Source organism: Saccopteryx leptura, chromosome 3, assembly GCF_036850995.1.
Source record: "Saccopteryx leptura isolate mSacLep1 chromosome 3, mSacLep1_pri_phased_curated, whole genome shotgun sequence".
NCBI classification, from domain to species: Eukaryota; Metazoa; Chordata; class Mammalia; order Chiroptera; family Emballonuridae; genus Saccopteryx; species Saccopteryx leptura.
In genome coordinates, this window is record NC_089505.1 from 243,666,835 (window position 1) to 243,691,241 (window position 24,407).

General features: G+C 42.8%; 2 protein-coding genes and 1 long non-coding RNA gene across 4 annotated transcripts in view; 2 read left to right on the forward strand and 1 right to left on the reverse strand.

Annotated features, from left to right (window-relative positions):
* Positions 1–24,407, forward strand: part of NAT8 (N-acetyltransferase 8 (putative)) — a 197,106-nt gene that overhangs the window by 44,511 nt on the left and 128,188 nt on the right. The window lies entirely within an intron of this gene.
* LOC136397883 (uncharacterized) lies at positions 2,456–3,758 on the forward strand. Its single transcript, XR_010749927.1, has 2 exons — positions 2,456–3,501; positions 3,608–3,758. It is a non-coding gene; the product is annotated as an uncharacterized lncRNA (long non-coding RNA).
* Positions 12,723–21,495, reverse strand: LOC136397406 (uncharacterized protein C2orf78-like). Its single transcript, XM_066371916.1, has 3 exons — positions 21,400–21,495; positions 16,162–16,921; positions 12,723–14,734 (listed from the first exon to the last, which is right to left on the reverse strand). Exons 1-3 carry the CDS (start codon positions 21,493–21,495, stop codon positions 12,723–12,725), a joined length of 2,868 nt encoding a protein of 955 aa, XP_066228013.1.

The window sequence follows — 24,407 nt, forward strand, 5'->3', positions numbered from 1 at the left end:
CCAAGAAACCCCTTACTCGAGCCAGCAACCTTGGGTCCAAGCTGGTGAGCTTTTGCTCAAACCAGATGAGCCTGCGCTCAAGCTGGCAACTTCGGGGTCTCGAACCTGGTTCCTCGGCATCCCAGTCAAATGCTCTATCCACTGCGCCACCGCCTGCTCAGGCTGTTCATAGTTTTAAACATAATCACTATTAATATTATTTGTTATTTTACTTCTAGTCTATTTCCGTTAAATTGTATTTTGCTTTTATATAATTGGAATAGTAATTACAAACATTTAGTAGATGTCTAGACGGTGCTAGGTTTTGCCTTAGTGATTTTCCATGCACCAGCTCATATCCCTGCCCTTAGTTCAGATACTCCAGCATCCCTCTTCCAAAGCCTCCTGGTTCTGTTTTACTTGCAAGAACTAATTTCATCTCATACACATTAGGGAATAGATACTGTTAATACCCGATTTTGCACTCAGCCACTAAAATAACAGTAACTTGCTCAAGGTCTTACTGCTAGTGTCAAATCCTGTTTGCTGAATGCTTTGGGTTTTTTCTCACTTTGTTTTCATTGTGTCAATCAAGGTGAACTAGGTTAGGGTTAAGCAAACCTTTTTATGAAGGACTGGGTGTGCTCTGTGTGGTCTGTTTTGCATTTACTCATCTCTTGCTGTTGTAGTGCAGAAGCATCCACACAATACGTAAATGATGAGTGTCAGGAATGACCCAAGGGCCATGATGTGTGAAGTTCTGGGGTTGATTAGGCTACAGTCCTGGACCCTGAAGCTGACTGACTTCATGTGACAAATTTTGTCTTGCTCACTCTCCAGTGCCAGTGTGAATCAGTGGGAAGATTCATTGCTGTGACTCAGGGACCCAGTCTGCTCAAGGCTTCTGTGCAATATGTGCTCCATGTTGTTTTGTTTTGGAGCTGGGAAGGCGACAGATGAGAGATTCCGTTTTCTACATTTTAAGAAAGAAGATAAAGGTAGAGGCAGAGGGGAAGGAAATGATAGATATTCCTGAGCAGAACCTGCCTGCAGACTTCACCTGCCCACAGGCTTTTTCATCCTCTCATGGTGGTCAGATGTCCTCTGCCATGAGCTCTAAAGAGGGGTTGTTGTGTTTTGCCTTTTTTTATTTTCTAGAATTTATCGAGGTGACGTTGGTTGACAAAACCATACAGGTTTGAAGTGTACAAGTCAATAAAACATCTCCACATGCATCTGCACCCATTGCCCAAGGGAAAGTTCTATCCCCATTTATCCCAGTTGTGCCCATGTGCATCTGCCCCCACCCATTTCCCTCCTGCTATCACCACACTATCGTCTATGTCTATGCATTATTTAGATATCATTTTTTTGCTTGGTATCTTCATATTTCATCCAGCCCCCCCCCAACCACCTTCCCTCTGACAGCTCTCATTCTATGTAATCTTGCCTCAGTTTCTATTTTGTTGGTAAGTTCATTAGATTGTTCGTTCCACATATGCTGAGATTGTATGGTATTTGTTCTTCTCTGCCTGGCTTATTTCACTTAACATAATACTCTCCTGACGCAGGGACAAGTTACTTGGAGAGCAGAGGACATGCTCCAGGGGCGGAGGGGAAACAACAGCCCCAGTCAGCAGAATGAAGGACGGAAGTCCAGTCCCTAGCCTTACTCAGATATTAGCTGGTACAAAAAACTCTTGGAAACTGCAGAAGTTTTCAGGGGGTGAAGTAAAGGACAAGCTACACGCCGGCTTCTAATTTTTGTTCTGAGAGTCTAAACATTTTCTATTAGTGAATCTTATCCTGTTTCCAGCACGCACTGCTTTCAAGTAGTATTTCATTGTTTAAACATTACAGCCTTGTTATCCACTCACCTTACTGATGGGTACTTTGGTGGTTGTAAATAATGCTGCAGTAAACATAGGGGTGCGTATGTTTCTTGGAATTTAGTACTGCGGTTTTCTCGACATACATTCCCAGAAGTGGGATTGATGAATGAAAAAACAGTTCCATTTTATTTTTTGAAGAAACTCCATAGTGCTTTTTATAGTGGCTGCGTCAGTCTACATTCCCACTAACAGTGTGTGAGAATGTTTTCTCCATGTCCTCCTCAGCACTTGTTTGTTGATTTATTGATGACAGCCATTCTGACAGGCATTAGATACTATCTAATTTAGGTTTTAATTAGCATCTCTGATGATTACTGATGTTGAGCATTTTCTCATAGCCAATTGGCCACCTGTATGTGCTCTTTGGAGAAGTATCTCTTCAGGTCCTTGGCCCATTAATTGAGTTGTTTGTCTTACTGTTGAGTTGTATGTTTTCTATGTATTTTAGACACTAACCCGTTATTATATGTTTTATTGGCAAATATATTCTCCCATTCAGTGGGTTCCTGTCTATTTTATTTATGGTTTCTTTTGCTGTGCAAGAGCTTTTTATTCTGATGTAGTTCGATTTGTTTATTTTTTCCTGTTTTTCTTCTCCAAGGAGATATATTGGCAAAAATATTACGATGAGAAATATCTGAAATTTTACTGTGTATGTTTTCTTCTTGGACTAAATTTAAATCTTAAATTCATTTTGAGTATATTGTATGGTATGAGTTGGTAGTCTAATTTCTTATTTCGTTTTCGTTTTCCATGTATCTGTTCAGTTTTCCTAATACCATTGGTTAAAGATACTTTCTTTACCCATTGTCCGTTTTTGCCTCCTGTGTCAAATATTAATAGTCTGTAAAGGCTTGGCTTTATTTCTGTGCTCTCTATTCTGTTCCAGTGATTTATATGCCATTTCTTGTGTCAATACCATGCTGTTTGGAACCTAGGCCTTTTCATATAATTTAATAAAAAGTAATATGATACCTCCAACTTTGTTCTTCTTAATATTGCTGAGAATATTTGAGATCTGTTGTGGTCTCATAAATTTTTTGGAATATTTGTTCTGGATTTGTGAGAGAATGCCTTTGGTATTTATAACAGGAATTATGTTGAAGCTGTACATTACTTTGTGTAGTATGGGCATTACTATGTTAATTTTGCTATTCATGAACACAGTATATGCTTCCACTTATTTGTCTCCTCTTCAGTTTATTTCCTGAGCATCTTATGATTTTCCATGTACACGCCTTTTACCTCGTTGGTTAAATTTATTCCTAGGTACCGTATTTTTTGTTATTGTTGTGATTGCAATAGTAAATGGGATTGTTTTCTTAGTTCTCTTTCTGATAGTTCATTATTGGTGTATAAAAATGCCACCAATTTCTAAATATTAGTTTTGTACTCTGTACTGTGCCAAATTTATATATTATATCTACTTTTCTGGTAGAGTCTTTAGGGTTTTCTGTGTACAATATAATGCCCTCTGGAAATGATGACAGTTTTACTTTCTCCTTTTCGGTAGGATGCCTTTTATTCCTCTTGTCAGATCCCTGTGGCTACGACTTCCAGGGCTATGTTCAATAAGATGGTGAATGCGGACATCCTTGTATTTTTTCTGATCTTAAGAGAATTGCTCTTAGTTTTTTCCCATTGAGTATGAGGGTGGCTGTGTGTTTCTTATATATGTCCTTTATTAAGCTAGGATTCCTCTAAGCTCTCACTTTGCTGAGAGTGTTTATCTTAAGTGGGTGCTGGGTTTTACCAAATGCTTTTTCTGACTCTCTTGATAAGACCATGTGATTTTTATCCTTTGTTTTGTCTATGTGATATATCATGTTTATTGATTTGCAAATATTGTACCAACCTTGAATCACCACAATAAATTTTAGTAGATTATGGTGTCTGAAGTTTTTAATATATTTCTGGATCCAGTTTGCTCTTATTTTGTTAAGAATTTTAGCATCTGCCTGACCAGGCAGTGGTGCAGTGGATAAGGCATGTCGGACTGGGATGCAGAAGACCCAGGTTTAAAATCCTGATGTCACCGCTTGAGTGCGGGGTGATCGGGCTTGAGTGTGGGGTCGCTGTCTTGAGATGGGTAATAGACATGATTTATGGTCACTGGCTGGAGGCCAAAGGTCACTGGCTTGAAGTCCACAGGCACTGGCTTGAGCCCAGGATCGCTGGCTGAACAAGGTGTCAATAGCTCTGCACAGTAGCTCTTGACATGCTTTCTTCCTGCTGTTCCCCACTGGTTATTTTGATGCAAATGTAGTTTGATGTGCGTCGAAGTGCCGCTTTATATTGGACCATTTCATCGATGCATTTTATCATTGCATATTAGACACACTGCAGAATGTGCTCTCTCCACAAAGGTGAATTTCTCTGTCCATTCCTGCTGAAAAGTACTATACCTCTCATCTTTTTTATTTTAGCCATCTTCTTCGTCAAAAGGGCTTTTGCAAATCGCTAGCTAACTACTTGATTAAAAGGAGGAAAGTTTACTTCCTGACCTCACAACGACTCATGTATGTTATGCATTATCCAATAAAATTTGGTGTTTGTCTCCAAACACCTGTGATTGTCTCCAGCCACCCTCAAGGATGAACATGAGCGGTAGGAAATGATGGATCGTAATACATGAGAATGTTGTATAGTTTTAACGTTATTATTTTTTTTATTAAAGATTTGTCTGCGAGCCAGATGCAGCCTTCAAAAGAGCCACAACTGGCTCGCGATCCATAGGTTCCTGACACCTGCTATAGGCAGCAACCTTAAAATGACAGCAATGATCCTGTGCTCAAGCTGGCAACCCAGGTCTCAGGCTGGCATGTTGATTCTCAAGCTGGCAGCCTACGCTCAAGCCATCGAGCCCTTCCTGTTGCTAGCAACCTCAGGATTCTGATCTTGGACCCTCAGTGTGCCAGCTGATGCTCAATGCACTGCAACTGCATGGGTCAGGCTTTTTTCTGATTTTTATTATGTTTTTCCTTCAACTTACCCTGGGCTCTGTTGGTTGTTCTTTTTCTAGTTCCTTTAAGTATAAACTTAGATTGTATTTTGGAGATTTGTCTTCTTGAGGTAGGCTTGTAATGCTATGAACTTCCCTCTCAGGACTGCTTTTGCTCTATCCCATATATTTTGGATGGTTGTGTGTTTATTTTAATTGTCCTCCAGGTGACTTTTGATTTCTTTTTTCTCATTAACCAAATTATTGTTTAATAACATGTTATTTCATCACTGTGTGTTTGAGTGTCATGTTTTTATTGTAATTGATATCTAGTTTTATCCACAACATTGTGGTCAGAGAAGAGGCTTGATATGATTTTTATACATTTTTTTTATTTTTTATTTTTGGATTTTTCTGAAGCTGGAAACGGGGAAGCAGTCAGACAGACTCCCGCAGGCGCCCGACCGGGATCCACCCGTCACGCCCAGCAGAGGGCGATGCTCTGCCCATCCGGGGCATAGCTCTGTCATGGCCAGAGCCACTCTAGCGCCTGGGGCAGAGGCCAAGGAGCCATCCCCAGCTCCCGGGATATCTTTTGCTCTAATGGAGCCTCGGCTGTGGGAGGGGAAGAGAGAGAAAGGAGAGGGGGAGGGGTTGAGAAGCAGCTGGCGCCTCTCCTGTGTGACCTGGCCGGGAATCGAACCCGGGACTTCCGCATGCCAGTTTGACGCTCTACCACTGAGCCAACCGGCCAGGGCCGATTTTTATACATTTTCTAATGCATATTTTATTGATTTTAGAGAGAGAAAGCGGGAGAGTAGGAGAGAGACAGTAACAATCTGTTTCTGTGTGTACCTTGACCAGGAATTGAACTGGCAACTTCTATACTTCAGAAAAATGCTCCAACCACCGGAGCTATGCGACTAAAGCTTATTTCAATATTCTTGAATTAATTAAAACTTATTCTGTGTTCTTACCTGGCCAGTTGGCTCAGTGGATAGAATGTTGGCCTGGTGTGTGGATGTCCCAGGTTCAATACCTGGTCAGGGCACACATAAGAAGCGACCTTCTGCTTCTCTTCACTTCCCTCCCCCCTTCTCTCTCTTTCCCTCTTGGAGCCGGTGGCTCTATTGCTTTGAGTTTGACCTGAGGCATTAGGGATAGCTCATTGATTTGAGCAAAGCCTTGGTATACGGTTTGCTGGGTGGATCGTGGTCAGGGTGCATGTGGGATTCAATCTCTTTATCTCCCCTCCTCTCTCTTAAAATAAAAGGCTTATTTTGTGTGCTAACATATCATCTGTCTTTGAGTATGTTTCATGTGCACTTGAGAAGAATGTATGTTCTGCTGCTTTGGTGTGAAATGTTCTGTGAAGATCAATTAAATCCATCTGATCCAGTGCGTCATTTAAGGTCAATGTTGCATTGTTGATTGTTTTGTCTGGAAGATCTAGCCATTGAATTCATTGGAGTGCTAAAATCCCCTGTTATGATTCTAATGTTGTCTGTCTGTCACTTAATTTCCACTAAGATTTTCTTTGTATATTTAGATGCTCCTGTGTTGGGTTACGTATGTTTACAAGGGTTATATCCTCTTGTTGGATCAATCCCGTTAGTATTATGTAGTGACCTTCTTTGTACCTTGTTGCAACCTTTGTTTTGAAGTCTATTTTGTAGGGATACAAGCACTGCTATGCCAGCTTTTATTTTTTTCCATTTTCATGGAATATTCTTTTGCATCACTTCACTTTCAGTCTGTGTATATCTCTTCTTCTTAGTTGGGTTTCTTGTAGACAGTATACACATGGGTCATGTTTTCTTACCTATTCAGCTACCCTGTGTCTTTTAATTGAATGATTTAATTCACTTGCATTAATGCTTATTATTATTATTTTTTTTTGTATTTTCCAAAGTGAGAAGCAGAGGGGGGATCAGTCTTGAATGCCCACCAGGGAGTGATGCTCGGCTCCTCTGGGGCCTTGCTCTGCTGCTATGAGAGCCATTCTAACACCTGAAGTGGAGTCCATGGAGCTATACTCAGCGCGGGGGCTAACTCTGCTACAGTGGAGCTTTGGCTGCAGGCGGGGAGAGAGAGATAGAGAGGAAGTAGCGGGGGAAGGGTGGAGAAGCAGATGGGTGCTTCTCCAGTGTGCCCTAGCTGGGAAACGAACTAGGAACATCCACACGCTGGGCTGACGCTCTAGCGCTGAGCCGACCAACAAGGGCCTAGCTTAATAGTTATTATTAATATTTACTGCTGTTTTATTATATATATATATATATATATGTTCCTCTTTGTTATTGTTGTTGTTCTTCTTCTTCTTATTCTTCTCCTTTTTCTCCTACTTCTTCATCTTCTTCCTCTTCTTCATCTTCCTCCTCCTCCTCCTCCTCCTCCTCTTCTTCTGCTGTAAGCAGATCCTTTAACATTTCCTGCAGTGCTACTTTGGTGGTAATGAACTATGTAAGCTTCTTGAGGTTATTTGGCTTGGGAAGCTCCTTATTTGGCCTCCAATTTAAAATGATAGCCTTGTTGGAAAGAGTGGTCTTTGTTATAGGTACTTGGTTTTCATCACTTTGGCTATTTTTTGCCAATCCCTTCAGGTATGAAGAGTTTGTTTCTGTTGAGAAATCACCCGACAGACTTATGAGAGCTCCACTGTAGGTAACTAACTTTGTCCCTCTTGCTGCTTTTAAGATTCTCTTTGTCTTTATCCTTTGCCATTGCAATTATGATGTGTTTATTTTTATTTTTGGGGTAAGGAGTAGGGAGATAGTGAAGTTGACTGTTGCAATTGCCCCAAATGAAATCCACCCAGCAACCCCACCTGGAGTCACTGCTCAAGTACTGAGCTGTTTTTAGCATGTGAGGCTGACGAGCTGTGACTAACTGAACTATCCTCAGTGCCTTGGGCCATGCTCGCACCTATTGAGCCACTGGCTGCCAGAGGGGAAGAAGGAGAGAAGGGGAAGAGGGAGAGGGGAGAAGCAGATGGTCTTTCTCCTGTATGCCCTGACCAGGAATTGAACCTGGGACATCTATACAGCAGGCCAACACTCTATTCATTGAGCCTCTGACCAGGGCCTCTGAAGTGTGGGTCTCTTTATTCATCTTTATTTATTTTTTATTGATTTATATTTTAGTGAAAGAAGGGGAGATAGATAAACTCCCACATGTACCCCCACTGAGATCTACCGGCAACCCATGTCTGGGGCTGATGCTTAAACCAACCAAGCTATCCTCATTGCCTGAGGCTAGCGATCGGAGCAACTGAGCTATCTTCAGCACCAAGGGACAACTCTCAAAGCGATTGAGCTCTGAGGGGTAAGAGAGAGAGAAAGGGAAGAGAGAGGGGAAGAGATGCAGATTGTCGCTTCTCAGGTGTGTCCAAACTGAGAATCGAACTATAATGTCTGGACTTGGACCAACACTTTATTCACTGAGCCAACAGCCAAGGCTTTTACATTTCTGTTAATTGCAATTCTGTGTTTCCTGAATTTGTGTGACATTTTCCTACACCAGGTTAAGGAAGTTTACAGTCATTATTTCTTCAAACAGATTTTGATCCCCTCCTCATTCCTTCTTTTTCTGGTACTGCCATGGTATGGATGTTATTACACTTGATGATGTTATAAAGATCCCTTTGACGTTCTTTAGTGTTTTTCTTTACTTTCTTTTGTGTGTGTGTGTGTGTGTGTGTGTGTGTGTGTGTGTGTGAAAGAGACAGAGAGAGGGACAGATAGGGACATACAGACAGGAAGAGATAGATGAGAAACATCAATTCTTCGTTGGAGCACCATAGTTGTTCATTGATTACTTTCTCATATGTGCCTTCACGGGGGGTAGGGAAGCAGATTAAGTGACCCCTTGCTCAAGCCTGCGGCCTTGGGCTCAAGCTGGTGAGCCTTGCTCAAACCAGATAAGCCTGCGCTCAAGTCGGCGACCTCTGCGTTTCGAATCAGGATCCTCCATGTCCCAATCCGATGCTGTATCCACTGTGCCACGGCCTGGTCAGGCAGACTTTCTTTGTTTTAATTTTTTTTTTTTTGGATGCTCTGCTAGGGTGCTTACTGTCATCTTGTCGATAAATAGCTGATTCAATTCTCTGCTTCATCTAACCTGCTACTGATTCCTTCTAGTGTATTCTTTGTTTCAGATCCTGTGTTCTTTATTTCTGATTGGCTTCTTTTTATGTTTTTTATGTCCTTTTTAAGATTTAGTGTTTCTTTGTTTAAGTTCTCACTGAGATCACCTATTCTTCCCCTGAGGTCTTTGAGCATCCTTATAACTACTCTTTTAAGCCCTACTTCTGATATTTTGATTAGTTCTATTTTATTTAATTCTTTTTCTCAGGATTTCTCTTGTTCTTTTATGTGAGGTATGTTTCTTTGTCTCCCCATTTTGTCTCTGTGTATTAGGTAGAGCAGCTATGGCTCCCAGATTTGTTATGATGGGTTTATGAAGTTGATGTCTTGGTGGGCTCAGTGGTGCTGTCTTCCAGATCACCTGAGCACATTGTTCCAGGAATGTTTCTTGTGGGTTTTGTGCACGTGCTGTTGTAATTTAGTCTTGAATGCTTTTGGCCATGTCTTGGGAGGAGTTAACCCTTTAGGCTGTCTAATAATAAGGATAAACCTCAATCACTGTGTTGGGTCCCTGTGCCGGGACTGCCCCCCGAGGCAGAGTTGTTCCCAGCAGAGAATGGTGCTTGCCAGTAGTAGATCAGTAGTAGAGCATCTGCCCAGCATATGGATGTCGTGGGTTTAATGGAGAAGCTACCATCTGCTTCTTCACCCATCCCCCTATTCTCTCTCTCCCCTTTCCATCTCCCTCCTGCAGCCATGGCTTGATGGGTTAGAGGGATTTGCCAACCCTGTCCTCAAGATGGCACCGTGGCTTCAGCCTTAGGCACTAAAAATAGCTTGGTTGCTAAGCAATGGAACAACGCCCTTCTTGGTCAAATCATTGGCAACAGACAGGGTTACAGGGTGAGTCCTGGTTAGAGTGCATGCTGGAGTCTCTCTCTGCCTCCCCTGCTCTCACTTAATTTTTAAAAAAATTAAAAAATAGTAGTGAAACATATTCATCAATAAATGGTGGTACACATATGTTGTATTTTAAATAATTTTCTGGCAGGACCTACACCATGGCAAATGAAGTGACTCTAAGGGAGAAGGGAAATTAGTGGTTGAGAACTTCAGGTAAAGGGTAAATTTTTACTGAATACCCTCTGGCAGCTTTGTAAAATTCTATCATGTGAATCTATTACCTTTGAAGTTCAACTAACTGAGTTCAGACCGCAGCTCCCCCAATAGCTAACTCTTAATCTTGGGCAAACCCTTGACACTCTTCAAGCCTATCTCCTTATCTGTGAAATGGGATGAGTATGTTAGCTTGATGCTGCGTGGCACAGAATAAACTCTTGATAAATGTAAATTACTGGTAGAAACAACTAAATGTCTGTCAACTGATGAATGGGTAAAGTGGTAGATCAATTCAACAGAATATACAGTCATAGAAAGTACAGTACTGACACATGCTATAACATGGGTAACTTTTCTACATGGTAATTGAAAGAAGCCAGACAAAATGGTCACACATTGTATTCCCTCATATATATAAATATGAAATTTCCAGAAAAGACATATCCATCTAGACAGACAGCGGATAAGGTGTCGCCAGAGGCTGGAAGGAGAAAGAAGTATAGTGAGAGCTAATGGTTAAGGGGCTTTCTTTCTGGGCTGATGGAAACATTATGGGTTAGATCAGGAATAGTCAATGTTTTTATACCTACCGCCCACTTTTGTATCTCCGTTAGTAGTAAAATTTTCTAACCACCCCTGGTTCCACAGTAATGATGATTTATAAAATAAGGAAGTAACTTTATAAAATTTATAAAGCAAAGTTACAGCAAGTTAAAGCATATAATAATAATTACTTACCAAGTACTTTATGTCGGATTTTTGCTAAGTTTGGCAGAAAAAATTTTTATAAAACAACTTATTATAGTTAAATCTATCTTTTTATTTATACTTTGGTTGCTTTGCTGCCGCACACCATGAAAGCTGAAACGCCCAAAGGCGGGCGGTAGGGACCAGGTTGTCTAACACTGGGTTAGATAATGGTGATGTTTGCACAAGCTTGTGAATGTACTAAATGTCACTGAAGGCACAGTTAAAAATGAATTTTATATTGTGTAAATTATATATCAATTAAAATATTTTAAATGCAAATTACCCACATTCATTTGGTGATGATTTTCATCTATACCCTTTCCTATTCCATTCCTTTTCATGCCCCACCCCCACTATTGCTCACACTAACTTCCTCCTGCTGCCTGGCAGAGGCCTCCCAAGGAGGGTATCAGATCTGACACCTGCAGCCTATGGCAGAACAAGTGGAGACCCAGTGTACATTTATGCCTATTGCTTTTCCCAGGTGGAAATGGATGCTTCTAGCAGATATTTATGTGGGCTTCAGTTGATGGGGGAATTTAGACAAGGTGGCACATGCAGCCCGGGTCAGGGTAGTGGCCCTGTCTGCCTCTCAAGTTAATATCTAGACATCTCCTAAACGTTGATCTCATGCACCAACAACTTCTAGATGCTGTGCTCTGAAAGTCCGATTGGACACCTACAGGAACTAGTAAATAGTAGGGACTTTGGAGACTGGCCTCAAATTGAGGCTTTCTTCCACCACATGCAATGTGACCTAAGCCCATTGCTGACCCGCATGAGTAAAGAGACGCAGTGATGCTGGCCATGCGTGTTGTGAGGGTAGCTGAAGGAGTGCATTAGAGGGCCTGCTGTATAGGTGCTGAGTAAATGGTGATTGTGATCCCAACCCTGTTTGGGTGGGCCTCCTACTGCTGCGGCAGTTCCCCTGCCTAGGTCCCCGACCTTAGTCACTGGCCCCCAGGTTACTGTAGGTATATTCCCCTGATTTGTACTCACCTTCCCCAATGACAATCACATGGATAAGGTAACCCAAACCTTTTGGAAATGTGTCCAGACTCTGTTTTCTGAGATAATTGTCTGGTGCTAATGAATCATAAGTCCCGCCTTCACGAGACACCTTTTACCCTTCTCCTGGTCACCTTGGACTCTTTCTATGCCATCTTCAACTCTGTCCAGTGTTTATCCTTTTACCCCTAACCTCATCCCCTGCTTCATCTGATACATTACCCCCCTCGCTTGCTTCTCCATAAACTGGTAACTTATCTCTCTTTTGGACTTCGGCCATGGATAATCGTACTTTTTCCTCTGTTCTTACCCCCTGTGCATTATTCAACCTTTTAACTTGCAATTCTTTATTCTCAGGGAGCCTTTTATTCCCACTCCCACCAAAGAAAAATTACAAGTAACAGCATTTCAAAAGTCAAGAGGCTCTTTCATTACTCATCTACTAATGCTAATCTTACATCCAGGAGACAGACCACAGCAAACCCAAAGTAAATTTTATAAGTTTTATTGCAAACCTGCGCAGGGACTGCAGGCAACCCACGCAAGGGAACACCGCAGCCCTGAGCTTCTAAAATGGCTCCTTTTTATAGGGTGGCTACCTAGGCTGAACAAGCAAGCAGCGTTTACAAGGGCGAGAGAGGTGCGATTAGCTGACCTTATCCTTGGATAAGTCTCTAGGGTAGGGCTTCCTGGATGTTGGGTACATAAAGTTCTGTGGAAAATATTGCTACATTTCTAACGGTTGTTTATCTATTTTTCCTCCATCCATGTACTGGATGTCTTCAGTTTTCATGGCTGGTGGCCTGCATCGCTTGTCCTAAGATGTCACAGCTTTTACTTTATTTAACTTTATTAAATTTTAAAATACATCAGAAAAGAGAAATTTAGAACTATCTATATAAAAAAAACAGCTGGTATACAAAGTGGCACCAACAGTTCTAGCGTGTCTTATCTTGCATACCCGTAGGAGAGAGAAATTTCCATTTCCTCTTCCCTGGCAATGAAATATTTCCCCAAGGGGGAGTTATGGGCAACATTCTCACGCTCAAGTTGAGCCTTCCTCTTCATGGCCTCGCGCTCTGGCCTCTGCCAGTCTGCGATGGGCGTTGACATGACTGGCCCACGAATATCAGGTTTCTTCCATGCAATTGGTTGTAGAGCAAAGTCTTCGAGTAGATACTGGTTCTGAGGCTTGAGTGGGGTCTGGGGCTTGGTCACAGCAGTGTGAACAGGGTCCCTCTGGAACGATGTGCAAGATGATATTCTGTAGGGTGCAGGCCTAGAAGAGGCAGACTGAGGGACACTAGGCTTGGTAGGGTTGGTCCGGCCTGGCTGGGCAAAGTCGGTCAAAGTTGGCCCAGCCGGTCTGGCAGGAGCTGCCAAAGATGCAGGAGTCGGCTGGGATGAACCAACTGCAGTGGGCTGAGCTGACTTAGATCCAAGGCGGGCAGCATTGGTTAAATCTGGCTGGGCTGGGTAGGTAGAAATTGGCACAGCAGGTCTGGCAGGACCTGTCAAAGATACAGGATTCGGCCCGGAGGAATTGACTGCAGTAGACGGAGTGGAGATAGAACCAGGCCGGACGGGGTCAGCCCCAGCTGGCCGATGTGATGCCAGACACTGTGGCCTGCGAGGAACAGGTCGAGCACGAGGCTTGTCCACAGTTGGAAACACCAAAGGTATCAACCTGACCTTGCCAGGAGGTGGCAGCTCGTACTGAGGTGGTGATGAACTTTCTATTTCAGCACTGCCGACTGGCTTCTGTGGTTTGGCAGGCATTTTCTCAGGACCTTTGGCCTCACGTTGGGTATCCGGGCATCGTTTGATAGTTGGGGCTGGCTGGTGGCCTTTGGGGTTGCTTGAGTTTCCCAAGGCCCTGGAGGAAGAGAGTTGCGTTTTCTTATCAAGCTTCTTCCCCAGAGCATGAAACACCTGCACAGACTCCAGCATGTGCATAGCTAGGGAGCTTCGAGGCTTTCTGAAGGTCTCTTGGATCATCTCAGGTTGATTTCTCCTCCGCGTCATCTTGGGAATGGTTGGCTTCTCTTGTGCCTTGACCTTTTTCCGTGCTTGATTGCAGTCTTCAGCTTTTTTCGAGTTCTTTTCCTTAGTTCTTTTTGCCTTTTCCTGCTCCTGGCCATTACGTTTGCTGTGCCTGCTGGATGCCCGTTTCTGGGGTTTCCTGTTGGAATCCTTGGCCGTGTTCGCAGGAGCCCCATCACTGGCTTCAGCCTTGCACATCCCCACTTCTCCCACGAGCACGCAGTCAGGTCTCTCAGGCTGGATTTTGGCCTTGGGAGCATCATTGTTAGGCTCAGAGGCTGTACGTTTGTTCCTCCTGGCTTGAACAGAGAGAGTCTGTGTGACACTTGACCTTCTCTGCAATTCATTGAACTGGATGTCTCTGGAGTCTACGGTTTTGCCCACTATGGGGAATTCAGATTGATCATCATCCAAGGAACTTAACAGCTGTGGAAGGTAAATATCGTCCACCAGTGCAGCGCTGTCTGCCAAACCATAATCAGGCTCAGTCCCATGTTCAACTGTCTGTTGGTCCACCAGATTCAAGCTATTGTTTTCCAGCCCAGTGCTTTCACAGCCCAGGTGCTCCTCTTGGCCAAACGAATCAACGCAGGCCAGGAGCTGGTGCATATCTGGGATTTCTAAAGGGAGCAGTGGAGGATCTTGGTTTTCTGTTGGCTTGGATTTAATATCATCAGAATTCTTCTTCTTTTTTTGTTCTTGGCATGGAGCTGGAGGCATTGCCAGAAAATCACTAGGACTATAGACTGGAGTAACCTTTGAAATGTCCCCTGGCTCGGATGGTGGGTTATTCTCAGGTGTCTGTATATTTTTATTACTGCAGGACGTGGGCAGTTCTGGAGTTGGTGGTAGACAAAAAGTTTGGCCTGGAGGTTGCAGTCCCAGGGAAGACTCCATCCCCAGGGATGTCTCCATCACTACGAAGGAATCAAGGAGAAGTCAGTCAGTGTTGGTAAGTGCGATGCTCCCTCTATCACCAGTGCAGCTCTTGTACCCTTCCAACAATGGGAAGAACATTTCTACTAGTCCCTGTTAGGGATCAGAGAGTGCCCTACACTAAGAGATAGGAGGCAAGTGTTCTAGCTCTTACTGGTCACCTTTAGATGTCCTTGTTCCTTGATTTTCTTTATAATTCACAGGGTTTTTGTAATTAACAACAAAAAGTAAAGGTGATATTTAAAATGTTTTGCAGGCCTAGCTTCCTCCTAGGGAACCCTTTTCATTCTCTCACTCTCCTGAGTGAACAAGAACACTTCACACCACAGAGTAGGAGAGGGAAGGGAGCTAATCCTAATGAAATCTATAAGCAAGGACAGACTGTTAGCATGCTTGCTATGGACAAGATCTTGGAACACAAAGAGTGGACTCCTGGCATAAAAGTAAAAAAACTGCGTCGGCCTAGCGTTCGGAGGACCCGGGTTCGATTCCCGGCCAGGGCACACAGGAGAAGCGCCCATTTGCTTCTCCACCCCTCCGCCGCGCTTTCCTCTCTGTCTCTCTCTTCCCCTCCCTCAGCCAAGGCTCCATTGGAGCAAAATGGCCCGGGTGCTGGGGATGGCTCTGTGGCCTCTGCCTCAGGCGCTAGAGTGGCTCTGGTCGCAGCATGGCGACGCCCAGGATGGGCAGAGCATCGCCCCCTGTTGGGCAGAGCATCGCCCCATGGTGGGCGTGCCGGGTGGAACCCGGTCGGGCGCATGCGGGAGTCTGTCTGACTGTCTCCCCCTGTTTCTAGCTTCATAAAAAGGAAAAAAAAAAAAAAAAAAAAAGTAAAAAAACTTTTGCCCTGGCCCAAAAGCTCATTTGGTTAGAGCATCGTCTTAACCCGCTAAGGTTACCGGTTCGATTTCCAGCCAGGGCACCTACAGAAACAGATTGATGTTTCTGTCTGTCGGTCTCTCTCTCCCCCTTTTCCTTCCTCTCTCCTTAAAATCAATACAATAAAATTTTTAAATAAGAAAAGAAAAATTTAAGCTGCTACTATCAAAATAAGACATCTGAAGTGCCTTCCAATGAGACAAAAGCAATAAATCAGGGAAGAAAGTCCATTACAGTGTACAGTATAGCGGTCTAATCCAAGAGGGCCATGAAAAGTGTGCCATCTCTTGGTATGCTCTTGGGGTTCTCATACATAGAGCATACGTGGCCGTACCAGTGTCCCCCCTTCCCTCCTCTATCAGCTGTCCTCAGCTAACAAAGCGTCTGAGATTGGCGAGCACTGACTGACGGTAAGAGTTATTAAAGGCACAGGACAGAAATTCTACCTGTATGTGTACTCACAAGTTGCCAGCTCAGAATGATCCTGGTTTTGAATGCTGACTTCTTCCATCTTGTTGGTTGTACTCACCTTGCAAACTTGTGTCTATGATGGGTTGAGCAGACGCAGAGTAGCAGATTGCAGAGGTAGAGGCTGATGGTATCACATTTATGGGCTGAGCCTCCTTTAGTACCATGAGCACATGTGGTTGAGGGGCAGAGGCCCTGCTCTGTGTGTAAAACACGGAGCCATGGGATTGCAGGTAGGTGCCCTGTTCTCCAGAGAGCAGGGACCCCACTGTGCCTTGATTATAGTAATACATGTGACTTCCTTCCTGGTAGGGGACTGACAGGCTGTGTCCCTGATTTGGTATCTGAGGCAGTGCCCCCCGGATGAAGCTGGGATAAAGTGGTGGATACAGGGGAACCATGTTATTGGCATCTGGAGTTTTAAGACACTGGGATGCCATGGCCGTGGAGGACACAGCTGTGGCCTGCTCAGCAACAGAAACAGTGAAGTCTCTGAGTGATGATGACTTCATCTCAGTGCCTCCTGGGAGAGCCCACTCAAAAGGACCAGCATAGGAAGCAGCTGAAGTGGAGACCTGCCTCTGGCCAGCAACTCCAGACAGCATAGTTGTGCTAGAATGCTGGTAAAGGTGGGCACTTCCCATGAGTGGCTGGAAAGAGGGGCCGGAGGCTGTTAGCAGTAGCCATGCTGAACTGCCGGCTGGAGCAGAGACCCCAGAGAAATTGGAGACACTTCCGGTTAGGGAGGCTGCATTGCTCACTACAGGAAGAGAGATCTGCAGAGAATTGGAGGTTCCAAGTAAAGGTGGATTTTGGAAAGTCTCTGTAGGGAAGAAGAGTGTGATGGAAAAAAAATCAGTGGGATTGATAAATTCTCACTATGTTTGAAGTATGGCATTATCTTAAGATTGTTGCTATCACAAAGCCTCTAATGGCAGTCCTCACTGAGATATCAAAAATGAAACAGTTTGTGATGGGAGTGAGTGCCAGAGCTGTTTGCTGCTCTTCTGTATTCACTTCTGTCTCCCAACGTGGGCAGAAATGTGCAGAAGACCCAAGTGGTGTAGTTCCTGCACTGTTCTCTAGGGTAGATGCAGTCACTTGCTGCCCTATCTGTCGCTCTATTGAGCCTGCATGAGGGATTGATGTATCTGCTCTTTCCTAGAGGCGAAGCATTGAGAGCCCAGAGTCTTTGGAGAGCGTCTGTTCTCACAGTCTCACTATGTGAGTGAGGAAACGGAGTCACAGACATATCAGATAGACTCCTCATGTTCTGAATTATGTTAGTATTATCAGCAGGTTACATAACAGAAGGATCTCAACTTCCTTTTCAAGACTGTGCTCTGAGCACTACACTGTGAAAAGCTTGGAACAATAGAACTTAGAATACAGGTGCTTTTCTTGTGCTTAGAAAACAGTGTAGGTAATACCCTTGTAATCTTCAGTGTCTCATTTTGCCTGCAAAGACCACATGCCACTCACTAAAATTCAGGTATAGCTTAGTCCAGTTGGTCATGGGTCATTCTTACTCTTTTCAGACCTGGTTTCTGATCCTACCTCATAATGCCTATCTTAGATTTAGTTTCTCAAGAAGTGGTTTTGAAAGAAAAATGTTATTTAAACTAGTTAGCTTTTGGTACTTATCTGTGAAGTAGTTATGAAAGTAATTACATAATGATGCATATCAATAAGTGATATATTACATACGATTTATATGGGTAAAGTTATAAGTTCTGGAAAGACAAAGAGAAAAGTCATGAAAAACGTATCACAGAACTAAAAAGTATTCAAACTATGAATGAAAACTCAAGCATAAAGCAAGCATCTAATCATAATACATTTACTAATAAGTGAAATTGTATTATAGTTGCAATATTACATAAGTGGACATGCCTCTCCTATTTTAGTAACTACTATTAACCAAAAATCACCACAGTGGCGGGTGATTTTGAAAGAATTCATAGCTATTACGTACAGACAGAAAAAGATAAATATCGGTAAAAACTGAATAGCGAGCAGCAAAATGTAATAAATGTAGATGTGCAGGTAGTTCCACTGCCTATAGACAAATATTTTCTTAAAATCTGGTATAGTTACAAACAACGACTCTTATACGGGGTGACTATTCTAAATATATAAAGAAGTCACAAAGCTCTGAAACAAACAAGCACACAATGCAATTAAAAAAAGGGGAGAGGACCTGAATGGACAGCTCTTCCAAGCGGCCATACAATTGGTCAATAGATATATGAAATGATACTCACCTTCTCCAGCTATTTGTGAAATGCAAATCCAAACTACACTGAGATACCACCTGTTGGATTGGCTATTATTAACAAGACAGGTAAAGCAAATGTCGGAGAAATTGTAGAAGGAAAGGAACCCTCATTCACTGCTGGTGGGAACGCAAATTAGTACAACCGTTATGGAAGAAAGTATGGTGGTTCCTCAAATAATTAGGCATAGAATTTCCATATGACTCAGCAGTCCCTGTCTTGGGTATCTGACCCCAAAACTAAAAAACATTGTTTTGTAAAGACACATACACACCCATGTTCATCACAGCATTATTCACAGTGGCCAAGACATGGAAACAGCCAAAGTGTCCCTTGAAAGAGGACCGTATAAAGATGATGTGCTACATATATAAAATGGACTACTACTGAGCCATAAGAAATGATGACATAGTGACATTTATGACAATATGGATGGACCTTGAGAACATTATCCTGAATGAAATAAGTACATCAGAAAAAGCTGAGAACTGTATGATTTCACACAAAGTTGGGATATAAAACTGAGACTCATGAACATACATAGATCAAAGTGAAGTGGTTACCAGGGGAGGGAACATGGGTGAGGGGGACGAGGGAGGCGGTGGAGGAAGGGTATAAAGAGGGACAAATATAAGGTGATGGAAAATGATTTGATTTGGGTGATGGGTATAAAACATAATCAACAGTTCATATGCTATAGAAATGTTTACCTGCAGCCTATTTACTCTTATTGATCAATGTTACTGTGTTGAAGTTGATTTTCTAAATAAAATTTAAACATGGGGAAAAAATGAAAGAAACACTGGTATAAAGCAAGAAGCAAATGAAGTGTAAAGGAATTCCATAAAGGTGCTCATTCATATATTTCTTTATATTATTGAGCAAAGAACAGATCTTAAGTCTATTAGAAATCTATATAGATATTTTGCCCTGGCTGGCTGGCTCAGTGGCTGGAGTGTCAGTTCAGCATATGGATGTTCTGGGTTAGATTCCCAGTCAGGGCACATGGGACAAGTGGCCATCTGCTTTTCTTCCTCCTCCCTCAGCCCCTTCTCTCTCTCTTCCCCTCCCACAGCCAGTGGCTCCGTTGATTCCAGCGTTGGCCTGGGAACTGAGGATGGCTCGTTTGTTAGAGTATCAGCTGCAGGCGCTAAAACAATCTCGATTGATTCGAGCATTAGCCCCAAATGGGGCTAATGTTTAGTTTATTGATTTTAGAGAGAAAGGAAAGGAGAAAAACAGTGAGAGATAAGATCATTAATGTGATCCTGTGTGTGCCCACAAAAAGGATCGCAATAGTAACCTCTGCGCTTCGAAACTATGCTTTAATCAGCTGAGCATGGGCATGGAGGTTTTTATGGTTTTCTTAAAACATAGATTATAATTATCTTTAAGATCCAGGAAAGTGTCATACCCAAAACCTTAGAAAACATTACCACCGGAATCCAAATTAAAAAATAAATGTGGGGATCCACAGGGGACACCGTAAATTTGGTTTAGATAAATGTGAAATGAGAGGTGTGGGAATTGACCGTTTCTTTTTCTTCTTAGGTAGCTAAGATCTAAAGACATGGTGGTGGTTTATCGGTCTGTTGTGTGTGTGTGGAAGAAAATACCTGTGACGATGAGCAGCAGCTTTGATTTAAAGCATACTTATCACACACAGGAATCAGTCTTACTGATTCAAGTTAGGACACGCACTGTTAAAAAAATCTTAATCTTATTTTTAACAGACATAGCATTGACATCATTTAAAAATCGGAACGAAGTGCAACACTGAAATTCTGTTTCATCCAGCCCCTAGATAGCCAGCTTTGTGAGTTTCCTGTTTATTGGAGACATCATTTCTAAAACATACTTTAAAATGTTTATGCTTCAAAGTGCCCAGTGCCAGTTTTCAGAAAGGCAATAGACAAACACAAACAACTGTCTATGTTTTTTGGTTCAGCTGCTTTGCCTAGTGATACCCTATTCTGGCCTTCCTTTCTTGTCTAGTTTATTCATGTAAGCATTTGTTAAAAATCAACTTAGTTGTGCCGTCCAAAGAGCAGATTAGACCCTACACTCTTCTTCTGCTACAATTGAACATCTTTGGTTCCCCTCAACATTCCGTTTCAACCACCTTTTTGACTCCTGAGAGCTCCTCCAAGCTCTCTTCTTCATCCGTTCAGCTTCCCCTCCTTCATTCTTCTGCTTCCCTCCCTCCTGGAGCCCATTGCCCTGTGCTGATGAACACAATCCTCAAGTTTCTTACATTTAAATACTTGCCTCTATATAGCCCATTACTCTCCATCTTCTCTCCCTGTTTTCTCTTCTCACCTAGTTTGGATAGATAACTTCAAAATTAGGTGAATATTATAGTTTGAACAGCACTACACTGAAAACACTGACGTTGAAACATTAATCATGGGAGATGATTACACATGAGACATCTGGGATATATAGTGCTAGTTCTCTCCACCATGCCAGTTTTCTCTCTGCTTCTCTTAAAACATGTCAAGAAGTGTTGATTTGACCTGTGGTGGCACAGTGAATAAAGCGTCGACCTGGAAACGCTGAGGTCGCCAGTTCGAAACCCTGGGCTTGCCTGGTCAAGGCACATATGGGAGTTGATGCTTCCAGCTTCTCCCCCCTTCTCTCTCTGTCTCCCCTCTCTCTCTCCCTCTGTCTCCCCCTCTCCTCTCTAAAATGAATTTTAAAAAATTAAAAAAAAAAAAAGAAGTGTTGATTTTATTTTCTACATAGGTGCTCTTTTAAGATGCTGTGTTAAAAAAGGTAGGGATTAGCGAGAACAGCCTATCTTACCCAGTGATTAATAGATGAGGGAAAAACAACTTTTGTGAGAGTCACTGAATTGTCCATGGTCACATAGCCAGTAAATGTCAAAATCAAAACTGAAATCAGTTTTTCCAATTTCTAGATTACTACTTTCCCCTATTATTGTATATTATCTAGTTTACACTACTCTTAAATATAGGGGCAAAAATGATCTAATCATATCTTTAGCAAGTTTTATTTGTTACCTGACATAATAAAGAAGAAGAGGATATATCAGCAATAGATTCAACGGATAAGGAGACAATACTTGACGTCTGACTGGCTAGAGCCAAAGAGCGCATGTGTCCAGTACGAAGGTCACTGGTCACTGTTTACTGGCCACTGGTCAGTTGCGATGATCTAACTGTATTTACAAATCCATGGAAACTCCAAGGTTCTGTCAGATGGTGATAGGTTTGGTGGAGAATGATGTCACAAAGCAGGCAGTTAAAAGGGCTGAGAGAGCCAATAGATTGGTCGGATTGCCAACAAGAAAACAGGATTGGACGGAGGGAGCGATAGGGGAACTGAGCCTACACCTTTATCGCTGAGCCCTGGGCACTGATGTGATCGTCAACAAAACACGTGTGATCATCTCATGTTCCCAGGGCTCTTTTGTTAGGGAAATAGTCTCAGTATTTCTTTCTTTTCTTTGTTCCCTCACTATTTCTTAATGACATTCATTAACAAAATTAACTAGTAGTTACTTATATTCTCTATGATATAGCATCTAACATACATATGTTTTATTACATATAGTATATTGTTAGTTTCTGTAGAGAAAAAGAAATGGGACAGGTAGGTTACACAATTATATTTGTCCTGAAATTACATCAGTCCAGCTTAAGTGATTTGACAGCAACCTTTGAGAAGCAAAGGAAGGGGATTCAGGAGTTCTTTCTGTGAAGTAGTTAAAAAGCAAGTGAAGTTTGTCGAGTGCATTTTGTGGAGAACGAAGTGGTCCAAGGCTGTTTTAGTTTGTTTTCGAGTGCTTCCCTTCTTGGGCCGGAGTGGGTAGGTTGGACTTACTCTCCATATTTTTCTTCATTTAGGCGTTTTTTCTGAGAGCAGCTTTGATCGTGCGTTCTTACACTCATGGATGTTGCTTCCTGTCAGCTCCCAGCAGCAGGAGTCTTCTTTTCAGTGTCCAGTGCTTCCCCGAATGGACTCTGCCCATGAGAAGCAAATACCGAAGAGCTAGGAGTCAGCTGATGACAAACCTTCCTTCCTGCAGCCTTTGGTTACAGTTCCTCTGCCATGATTTGCTACCTGTCATTCCTTGGGCCATGTAGGCATCCTGCCATCCTGCTCTTTCACACGTGCGAGGCATTCATGAGATTTTCCTTTTTTCCTCTTCACCTAAACTCTGTGCTCTGTGGCAGTTACTGTAGTCTCCTACCCCCTGGCAAACAGCCAGTGCAGAACTTTGGCTCCTAAGGTTCCCTGTCTGCCATGCTGTTGCCCGGCCAGGCAGAAAGGAGAGGGCAAGTCAGAGAAAGACAGTGACCATCATGAGGAATAGGGAACGGGGAACATGAATATGGACAGGAAAAAAGATATTTATGTGGAATTTTTGCTCTCTGTGAGAAACAAGTTGACACCATTTGGTTTCACTTTGTATTAACATATCAGAGGTTGTTTCCAAGCCTTTTACGCTTGGGGAGTGGTGAACAACAAATTATTTCGGAACCAATAAGGCGGAAATAAGCCTAAGTGTAAGCAAATTAAAGTGAAATCATTGGCATTTTATCGTCCAACAATTAGGGTAGATCACTGTTTCAGGGACCCGCAGAAAGTTCTGGCAGACTGGTCTATGGAATAGAGGTTGGAAAACACTATATACTGCAGCAACTGCCATGAATTTCTGCCCTAGCGAGAATTACCTTAAATAAGATTTTCACTTTGTTTCATGTCATATCACCTCATTTGCATGATTCATTGGTATTTTTTTAGAATATGGATTATTTTTATGCTCTCTGTCAGAGCTCTGGGTTTCTCCTTAACTTTTATTCCCAGTCTTATTTTTGAAGGTCTCGCCCTTGTAAGACAGATTGTGTGTGGTTTTTTTGATGACTTTATTTAGAAGCATCCTGAACTCACTTGACCTGAGGGATCTTGTGGAGAAACTTTAAAATGGTCTGTGAAGCAGTCGTGTGGTGAGTTACACTGTGCACCGAGCAGGGGAACAGATGTGTGCAGCCAGCCCCGTGGCCTGCGTTGGCTCTGTTCTCCTTCCCTTGCTTAGTGCTTTCCTCATGTACCACTCTTGTCATTCTGAGTGAGAGCTGAGGTGCTATTGACTTGCACAGGGTGGTACAAAAGTAGGTTTACAGTTGTTCGTATGGAAAATAATACAATTAATGAATAGAAGTGTAAGAATAAAATCGGTTTTGTGTACTTACATCTGAAACCCTGTACTTGCCCCTTCCCCACACCTGCTCGTATATGGACTAGCTGGTTTTGGAGAGCAAATCTATAGATCTAGTCCTTCTTCTTAATGGTGAGCTGTTAGGAGGACCTAGGTCAGACTTTTGTGGGGCTTTTTTAGTGACAATGAGTGGGAAGTGTGTGATGCCGATGCCAGGAGCCGACAGCAAGATAGCTCGTAGATTGGATCTCCAAAATGACACTTGTCATTTATAGGCCTACTTTTCCTATTTGAGACATATGTGTTTTCATAGATGGTGTATGATATTTACCTAAGGAGAAATTGTAAGAGGTGTTGCGGTGCAGATATACAGCTGAAACTTACACTGATTTTTCAAGGAGTTCTCCTCAGACTGCTGACTTCCATGATACAATATGTGCTCAATATCTGCGAAGCAGACCGATGCATCCTTTTTCTGAGTTCCCTCAGAAATGAAGGGAATCCATACGTACTGCAGGATTGGTGGTGGAAGATGGGAGGAACTGTGGTAACACAAGTCTGGTGGTGATAAAATAGTTACATGCTAAGGTATTGGTTCCAACATTCGGTTCTATCTTGACAAACCCTCATTAGGCCTTTCCTGGTCCCCAGCATCTATACGTTCTCTCCATAGTTCCAGCCAGTTAACTTCAGCTTCTGGCTCACCATCATCTTAACCTCTGCAGAAATCGTCAGTGTAGAAGGAACCTAAAGAAGTTTAGTCCAACACTCAGAAACAGCATCAAACTCCACCCTGACCTTAAGCCCTCTTTTAATGGAATGTTGTCTTATCTCATAGACCAACTA